The 9,399-nt window shown below is 45.0% G+C and overlaps 2 protein-coding genes across 2 annotated transcripts in view; both read left to right on the top strand.

Annotated features, from left to right (window-relative positions):
• LOC105562701 (E3 ubiquitin-protein ligase MIB2-like) overlaps positions 1-9,378 on the top strand; it is a 13,057-nt gene extending 3,679 nt beyond the window's left edge. Inside the window, 16 exon segments of the mRNA XM_012013741.1 lie at positions 5-213; positions 307-670; positions 760-971; positions 1,166-1,416; positions 1,568-1,768; positions 4,613-4,726; positions 4,801-5,171; positions 5,266-5,477; positions 5,679-5,782; positions 6,146-6,486; positions 6,489-6,790; positions 6,877-7,429; positions 7,651-7,787; positions 8,149-8,345; positions 8,434-8,594; positions 8,772-9,378. Of these exon segments, the coding sequence (XP_011869131.1) occupies positions 5-213; positions 307-670; positions 760-971; positions 1,166-1,416; positions 1,568-1,768; positions 4,613-4,726; positions 4,801-5,171; positions 5,266-5,477; positions 5,679-5,782; positions 6,146-6,486; positions 6,489-6,790; positions 6,877-7,429; positions 7,651-7,787; positions 8,149-8,345; positions 8,434-8,594; positions 8,772-8,912 (3,870 nt within the window). The 3' untranslated portion in view covers positions 8,913-9,378.
• LOC105562599 lies at positions 7,449-8,530 on the top strand. Its single transcript, XM_012013573.1, has 2 exons — positions 7,449-7,866; positions 8,149-8,530. Exons 1-2 carry the CDS (start codon positions 7,727-7,729, stop codon positions 8,453-8,455), a joined length of 447 nt encoding a protein of 148 aa, XP_011868963.1. The 5' UTR covers positions 7,449-7,726; the 3' UTR covers positions 8,456-8,530.
• Positions 9,379-9,399: the final 21 nt, after the last annotated feature.

Below are 9,399 nucleotides of genomic sequence, written 5' to 3'. Positions count from 1 at the left end.
GCAGCACGTGCAGTGCGTGAGGGTATTGCTGCGATTTCATTGCGACGTTAATCTCCAGGACTCGTACGGCGATACAGCGTTGCACGACGCGATCGGAAAGGACGCGTTGGACGTGATCGACGCGTTATGCACCTGTGACAGGGTTGACTTCACGTTGCGAAACAAACGGGGCTTCAACATCCTCCATCACGCCGCGCTCAAGGGCAACGCTCAGTACGTGTACAAGGCAGATTAAATCAAGTGTAGCTTGGCCGAACTTAAAATTCGCACGAGTCTAATTCATCTCGCAAATCTGTGATTTCACAGTGCAACGGAGAGGCTGGTTGCACGCGCGCGTCACTTGGTGGACGTGAAAAAGGAGGATGGATTTGCAGCGTTGCACCTGGCGGCGTTAAACGGACACAGGGAAGTTGCAGCTATTCTTCTGTCACAGAACGGCGGCCGCGCAAAGGTCGATCTGCGCAACAATCGGCGGCAAACGCCGTTGCACCTGGCGACTTCGCAGGGCCACTGGTCGCTCGTTGAGCTGCTGGTGCATCACAACGCGGACGTCGGCAGCACAGACGAGGACGGTGACACCGTGCTACATATCGCGATAGCCAAGAGCCCGAATCAACAGACTGCCGTGCCTACATCCGAAAGTAGCCGGGATTCACCGCTAATATATGCCGTACGTCGTCCAAGTTCTTGCGTTGAATACGTGGGCCAATCCTATACATGTATATAATTTTTTCTGATGAACGTCTTCCTTTCGGGCAGATCTGGCAGAACCTGGCGAGGCAAGGCGCAAAGACTGAATTAGCATTAGCTTGTTTCCTGGTAAGCGTGGACAGAAGTTGTAAACTCCTTGAGCAGGTCAGAAACAACAAGGACAAGACGCCGCTCGATCTTCTGGAAGGCACTCCACAGGCCACTCTGCTCGCCGATCTTTTACGCTCTTACAAATACCAAAGTCACAGCACGCAATTAGAGTAAGATGAGATACAATACTTATACAATACGAGTGAACGCTCGTTTAATCTTCACAATGTAAACCTGACTGAGACGCGACGTTAAAATGATCTTGTTTTTTTGAAGACTAGTCTTGCAAGCGCTTTCAGAATCACTCAATTGGTTTTGATGATTTACAGTTCATCAATAAACATGTAAAATATTTATCTTGCAGGATAGAGAACAATCCATCAACCGGTTACGTTGAGCCACCTACGTATCGGATAGACAACATATCGCAGTCGGAAGGATTGCGTGGCGCGAAGAAGAATGTAGCCGGTTCTGGCGACGCAGCGGAGTGTCGGAATTGCTCGGGGATTATAGCAGACGCGAAGCAGGAGAACCGAATTGATCCTAGCAGTAGCGTTACGCTCGTTGGTTGTGCACGTTGCGGCCATACCGTCGTTAAAACGCAAGCGCTTCAAGGTGCGCGGTTTTACCTATCTTTCACAAGCGATCTAAATTGATCAAAGAATCTAAGCGTTTGTTGTACCAGCGGAATATTGTGTACAACAAATTATAGCTATAAATTGGATACCGTACGAATACTTTACATCATCTTCGTGTATTTTTCCAGACGGTCAGCTGGCGACAGGTGAGGGTTCCATAGCCAATCCGGAGGACAGATCGAAGGACTCGTTGGAGGGCAAACGGAAGGAGGAGATCGTCGACAGGGAGAAGGAAAAGGACAAGGATCTCGAACGACTACGTTACTTGGAGACCAGAGTCGCGGATCTCGAGGAAGCGAATATGTGCAGCATCTGCATGGAGCGTCGTCGTAATGTTGCCTTTCTTTGTGGACATGGCGCGTGCGAGCACTGCGCTGCACCGCTGAAAACCTGTCATATGTGCCGCAAAACAATCACGAAGAAGATCAATTTGTATTAGATAATCGCACGCTTGTATAGAGACATTTATTTCCCACGCGTTGCGCGAATGTACGTCGTGTCTCGGGAGGAAAGGCCGGTACCAATGATAATAATAGTAAAACTGCTCTGTTGTGTCTAGTTTTAAACAATTTAGATTCTCCACACCGGGACGAGAGACATGCGTTCAGAGGAATTACTTTATTCGCTATATTGCACGTTCCTCCCGAGATACACTGATAATTTGCAATGGGGAAGTCTGCCAATCGCGGTATCAGCGTAGGAAAATGTTTACCAATTAATCGTGACAATGCGTGCATTGTGCGCTGAAGAAGTTAAACTGCCAAAATGTATATTTCTTTTCCGCGACAATTTGTACGAAGGGACGAAAGAGATGAAGCTCTCCGTTATATCGCACCATCGTCGTGCCATAGCGAAATAGATTGTTCGCTCGGACACGAGATAACTTGGTCTTACGTTACCTTCCGTTTTCTCTTCCGGTAAATTGGTAATCGATTATTAAAGATAAATTAGTATCTTGTGTCCCGACGAACACGTGCGACGTACGTTTGTACATCGTGTACGTTTTTCCTTCCTCACGAAATCGGCGTTTTCGCCTGTGCTTTATCCCGTCCATTTTTTATCCATGTTTGAAGAGAGCGCGGGTAACGAGCACGAAAGAACGAGCTTCCCATCTCGGCGTAGAAAACGCGATCGTGCTTATGCGACAGCAATCATAGGAGCTCATAGAGACGTTCGTACATATCGCCACATTATTGCGAGGAGAGAAGAAGAATACTGTTTCCACGTGTTTGAAAACCTTCCAAACTGTGTGGACTTCTGCTGCTTTACTCGCGCAGTAGAAGGAAAGGGGGCACATTTAGATAATTCCTCATTTATCGTCTCGATTTTTACGTTTGTTATACTTGAGAAGTTTTTCTCTATAAATTTTTGCCGAGAGAGTTTTTGCTGATTAAGTTTTGAAAATCTTTGTCACTTTTTTAAACGTTATTAATAGTAAAGTGGAGTTGTACTATTGTGTACTCGCTACTTGGCAAGGCTAGATATTTAATACGATTTAAGTATCGCGATGGAATGTTTTCGGTGTTTTACATTGCACGGTATCCCAGAGCATTCCGATAGAAGTGGCGAAAGTATCTTTGATACTTAATATTCATATTGCGCAAATCCAAAAGTCTGTGCGGCGTTTAAATGTATCCCCTTTTCCCCCACGTCGCATTTACGTCGTTCGATGAACGTTCCGCGTAATTGATTAAGACACGCTAAAGGGAAACATCCAGTCTTATAGCCAAATTTTCTAGATAGAATAATTGTACTCGTTTTGTATATACAAAGTGATTCGTTTGTGATCGAATGCGACAGCAGTGGAACCAATTAATTTTAAGCGCGCTTCCCGCTGCGAACGCACCTTCGAACGAAAGGAAAGTTCGCGTATAACAGAGAAGCCGACATTTGCCGTGGTGTAAGCTTATTAAACACGAGGATCGGTCTTTTGGGGATTCTCAGGATTACCGGAGAAAGAAACTCTACGGATGTGATTTCTGGATGAATTTTTTTCCCATCAGTATTAGACGTCTTGCCTTTCTACTCAACACAACGAAAAAGAAAACTCGGACTCGGGACGCGTCCCGTTTGATACGAGAAAATCGTGAGATGTACTCCGGAGCGTATCGAAGGATGCGTAATCAATTGATTTTTTTTTCATGTCGGCGCGCGTAATTTCTATACTGTTGGCTGGAGAATGATTTTTATGAATTATTACGCGCCGAGGCGGTTCTTTCAGGGTAACGCATCGCGAATTTTACGTTCACGACGAGAAACGTACGATTTGCGACAATGCCAATCTGATTTGAAGATGATATTACTTTTCTTCCTTTATCTTTTTCCCCTCTCTCTCTCTTCATACCTTTCAGTTTTTATAATAATAGCTGTATTGTCGTTTAGATATTTGCGGCGTATACTGCGAAAGATGTTATATTATGACAAAGCTGCAGCGTATCTCTTAAGCGTCGATAGATTTCTACAATTGTAATTTAAGACATAATTTAAATAAACAATTTGACGGTAGACGAACTTTGGTCTATATCAGTGCGTCCCTCGTACGAGTTTCCTTCTTTTAAAACTTGTGTAACGAGAAAGATTTTTCTTTCGCGTTAGCCACGTTCAGCAGGCACAACTGTTGAGTAACGCTGGGTCTACAATGAGAGGTCGTAAGAATAATCGACTGCGATTGATCAGTTCCGTCAAGCACATAAGAATTGACCAATCATAGTCGATTATTCTTACGGCTGCGACTCTGCGACTCTCATTATAGACCCCGCATGTGCGCTCAATGATTTCTTAATATGATTGGGGGAGGCCCAGGTTCGAATCCTGGCTGGGGTAATATTTTTCGCAATAAGAATTTTCATTGCCAGATACGGTCAATAAAAATCACTGATGTTATTAATTACTTCTGGCGACTTTTAAGAATTCTTGCTAGTTTGTCAAGTAACTTTCTTCCCAACTCTGCTATTAAAGACCGCCAACCCTCGGTAAACTTTCATGACCATGAAACGGGCCGCGAGGCCGGAGGTACGTTCCGTTTCACGCATGATGCGCATGATGCATTATTTATCCTTGTTATTCACCAAATGTTAAAGAAGGATAAACGATGCATCACGCGTATCATGCGTGAAACGGAACGTACCCCTGGAGAGGGGCACAAGTAAACATTAGAAATTTACCGGTCCTAGGTATGACGCCGGCTGAATCGAGAAAGTCTATGGACTCACTGTCTATGGACAAGTCAGGTACCACTTTTCATAAAAAGAAGAAGAAGAAGAAGAAGCATTTCAAGTCAACGCTCCGTACGTACGATAGGCTTCACCAAGTATAGCTTGACCGTGCTTAGAATTCGCACACTTCATCGAATTCATCCTGTAAATCCGTGACTTCACAATGCAACGGAGACCGCGCTCGCCGATTGTAACTCGTCACTTGATGGACGGACTCACGCCGTTGCATCTGGCGGCGTACAACGGGGACAAACACTTTGCGACTGTCCTCTTCTTGGACAACCGGGGTCAAGCGATGGTCGATCTGGGCAACAGTCGACAGCAAACGCCGTTGCACCTGGCGACTTTGCAGGGACACTGGTCGCTCGTCGAGCTGCTGGTGCAGCACAACGCGAACGTCGGCATCGTCAACGACAAAGGTGACACCGCGCTGCACATTGCGATAGCCAAGAGCCTGGAACAACAGCCTACCGAGCCTACACTCCAATGTAGGCAGGATTCACCGCTGATATATGCCGTATGTCGTCCAAGTTCTTGCGTTGAATACGTGGACCAATCCTATATATGTACATAAATTTTTCTAATGAACAACGTCTTTCTTCTTCGGGCAGATCTGGCAGAAGCTGGCGAGGCAAGGCGCAAAAACTGAATTGGCATTGGCTTGCTTCCTGGTAAGCGTGGACAAAAGTGGTACACTCCTCGAGAAGGCCAGAAACAACCAGAAGAAGACGCCGCTCAATCTTCTGGAAGGCGCTCCACAGGCCGCTCTGCTCGCCGATCTTTTACGCTCTTACAAATACCAAGGTCACAGCACGCAGTTAGAGTAAGACAACGAATATTTGTTTATAGAATGCGAGCACACAGTCCCGCAGGTCTAGTCTGCGAAATGTTAACTTTACTGAAACGCGACGTTAGATGATCTTCTATTTTGAAGGCGAGTCTTGCAAAGCCTTCAGAATCACTCAATTGGTTGTGATGATTTACAGTTCACCAGCAAATATACGTAAAAGTATTCGTTTTGCAGGATAGAGAACAAGCCAGCGACCAGTCACTTCGAGCCGGCGTCTTCTGGCACGAACGTCACGCCAGTCACGCGTGATAATGCGAACGAGACTAGAAGTCGTTCGAGTACGTCTCTATTTATTATATAGAGGAAAGTACCCTATCACGAGATAGGATCCCAGTATGTGATAGCAGGGTTTCTGTTAAATTAATAGGCAACATTAGTTGATTCCACCATGAATTCATTGCCCTTGGAGCGAAATTCATTGATAGCTTGTGTAATCATTGCGAAAAAAGATTTGTGATTGAATTTGGGTGTTGAAAACCTGCTATCTCATATTAGAAATTCATTTGACAATATACAACTTTCCTCTACAAACTTGTTAGCGCTAGAAATATATCGCATGTAAATGTCGAATTGCTATTGAAAGGAGAATGATTTTAGCTACGTTTTAAACGAGATATGTTTAATTTGTTCTCATGACGCAGCCGAAGGTGCGTACAGTGACGTGGAGGAGCTGTTGAAGGACGCGGATAAAAGCAAGGCAGGCGTGGATGTGAAGCGAGAATTCCCCGAGATTTATCCTAGCGGGGTGAACGCGCGTACTCTCATAGGCAGAGAAACGTACCTTCACGTGGCCGCGTGCCAAGGTTGGCATGAGCTCTGCACCCTCATTCTGAACACCGACGTGACCTCTGTGCACGCGACCGACAAGAATGGAAATACGCCGTTGCATTACGCGGCATTCGGGTACGTTGGAAATGGTTGCTGGATCTTCGTCAGCGTCAGTTACATACGTGTTCTCTCTTTCAATTACACAGGACTCAGCGGCTGATAATAGAGATGCTGTTGTCGCGTGGCGCGGCTATCAATGCCGTCAACGACAGCAAATGTAGCGCTCTACATGTGGCGGTTAACAAGCGGCACGAGAAGGGTGTGAGGGTGCTACTGTTGCATGAATGCCATGTCAATCTCCAGAATGCGCACGGCAATACGGCGTTGCACGAAGCGATCGAGAGGAATGCGCTGAACGTGCTCGAGATGTTGTCTGCCCAGGCGACGGTTGACTTCACACTACGGAACGACCTGGGCTGCAACGTCCTGCATCTTGCCGCGCTCAAAGGCAACGCTCAGTACGTGTATAAGACAGACTTCACCAAGTCTAGCTTGACCCTACTTAAAGTTGTCTGATTCATCTTTTAAATCCGTGATTCCACAGTGCGATGGAGAGGCTGGTTCTATATGCACGTAATGCGCAATTAGTGGACGTGAAAAGGGAGGACGGTCTCGCAGCGTTGCATCTTGCAGCGTGGCACGGACACCGGGAAGTTTCGGCTATCCTTCTTTCGGAGAATCGTGGCCGCGCGATGGTCGATCTGCGTAACAATCGGCGACAAACGCCGTTGCACTTGGCGACTTTGCATGGACACTGGTCGCTCGTAGAGTTGCTAGTGTATTACAACGCGGACCTCGGTAGCACGGACGAAGACGGTAACACTGTGCTGCACATCGCGATAGCCGAGAGCCTGAAGCAACAGACTGCTATACTTACACCCGAATATAGGCGCGATTCACCGCGTATACACGCTGTATGTCGTCCAAGTAATAACTTTAACTTCATCTCTTTGTTTTTGACCTCAAGGAGTACGCCATTTTTATCCACGCTTATCAGGAAACAAGCTAATGCTAATTCAGTCGTTTGCGTTTTGCTTCTCCAGTTTCTGCCAGAAAGAAAAAAAAGACAGAAGGAGAAGAGAAACTTCGAAGCATTTGTAGCGCCGGCTTGACCGCAACCTGTATTCCATAAATTAATACAAGTATCCCGTCTTACTCTACTAGCGTGCTGCGACTTTGGTATTTGTAAGAGCGTAAAAGATCGCCAAGCGCGCCAATATATATATGGATTGGTCCACGCAAAATATTTATATTTTGCGTGGACCAATCCATATATATATATAATTCTTTCTAACGAACAATGTCTCCCTCCGGGCAGATCTGGCAGAAACTAGAGAAGCAAAACGCAAAGACTGAATTAGCATTAGCTTGTTTCCTGATAAGCGTGGATAAAAATGGCGTACTCCTTGAGGTCAAAAAACAAAGAGATGAAGACGCCGCTCGATCTTCTGGAAAGTGATCCACAGGCCGCTCTTGGCGCGCTTGGCGATCTTTTACGCTCTTACAAATACCAAAGTCGCAGCACGCTAGTAGAGTAAGACGGGATACTTGTATTAATTTATGGAATACAGGTTGCGGTCAAGTCGGCGCTACAAATGCTTCGAAGTTTCTCTTCTCCTTCTGTCTTTTTTGAAAGAAAGGAGAAGAGGAATACTTCGTCACATTTGAAGCGACAGCTTGACCGCAGCCACAAGTAAACGTTCCGCAATTTTAGTCTTCGAAATGTAAATTTCATTTCATTCTGGACCAGAATGAACGTTTAATTCGAGATACGACCTCGCGAAAGTTTAGTCGATATATAATGTTCATCTTGCAGGATAGAGAACAGTCTATCCCGCAATCGACGTCCACTAACCCGTTATGTTAAGCCACCCACATATCGGATAGAGAACGAAGTGCAGCGGAAAAGATTGCATGACGTGAACATAGCCGGTCCCAGCAACGCTTCGAAGTATCGAGATAGGGTCATAGCAGGAACAAAACAGCAGAAACACATTTGTCCTTGTATTAGTGGTACGCTTGTTGATTTTGCGTCAGTATGTAAGCAATTCAAAGTGCGCAATTTTGTAAATGTTTATATCATCTTTGCACATTTTTTCAGACTGTCAACTGGCGACAGATGAGATTTCCATGACCAATTCGGAGGATGCATCATCGGAAAGCACACAAAAGGAGGGATTAAGCGACATGAAGGAGAACGACTCGATTCTCGAACGATTACGTTACTTGGAGATCAAATTAGCAAATTTCGAAGAAACTGTTGTATTATATACAACGGAGAATCGAGTCGTTCTCCTTCATGTCGCTTAATCCCTCCTTTTGTGTGCTTTCCGATGATGCATCCTCCGAATTGGTCATGGAAATCTCATCTGTCGCCAGTTGACAGTCTGAAAAAATGTGCAAAGATGATATAAACATTTACAAAATTGCGCACTTTGAATTGCTTACATCTGCATGGCACGTAATCGTAACGCCATTTTTCTTTGCGGACATGGACATGCGTGCGACCACTGCGCTGCATTGCTGAATATTTGTCACATGTGCCGTATGAAAATCAAAAAGAGGATCACTTTGTATTAGAAGATTGATAATCGCATTAATTATAATGTTCGGACGTTGATTCCCCATGTGTTACGCGCGTGTACAGCATTTTGGAAGGAAGGACGGTACCAAAGATAATAATAATGAAACTCTCTTGTTTATACTTTTAAACAATTCAGACTCTACGCTACTTGGGACGACAGACATGATTGGAGAAATTTCCTTATTCCCTGTAATGCGCGTTTCTTCGGAGACACTTTGTTTATTTGCAACGCGAAACTTTAACTGCGATATTAGTATAGGAAAATGTTCGTCAATTGTGATCGTAACGATGCGTGCGTTACATTGTGTGCTGAAAGAAATAAACTGTATATTTCTTATAGATGAACTTTAATCTAATTTAATGCATCCCTCGTATATGTTTCCTTCCTTTAAATTTTGAATAACGAAAAAGATTTCTCCTTCGTAGTGCTTGCTAATCGTGTCGACATAAAAACGATGAACAATATTATAGAGACGTATCAAA

Source organism: Vollenhovia emeryi, unplaced genomic scaffold, assembly GCF_000949405.1.
Source record: "Vollenhovia emeryi isolate VEMERY1.0 unplaced genomic scaffold, V.emery_V1.0 DF939185.1, whole genome shotgun sequence".
In the NCBI taxonomy this organism is placed as follows: domain Eukaryota; kingdom Metazoa; phylum Arthropoda; class Insecta; order Hymenoptera; family Formicidae; genus Vollenhovia; species Vollenhovia emeryi.
This window is presented reverse-complemented; position numbering and strand designations above follow the sequence as displayed.

What these genes read in the sequence shown, in the direction of transcription:
- LOC105562599 (XM_012013573.1), top strand. Translation starts at nt 7,727, where the DNA reads ATGGCGTACTCCTTGAGGTCAAAAAACAAAGAGATGAAGACGCCGCTC. An exon ending in AGTCGCAGCACGCTAGTAGA is followed by an intron (nt 7,867 to 8,148) that starts GTAAGACGGGAT and finishes TTCATCTTGCAG; the next exon opens with GATAGAGAACAGTCTATCCC.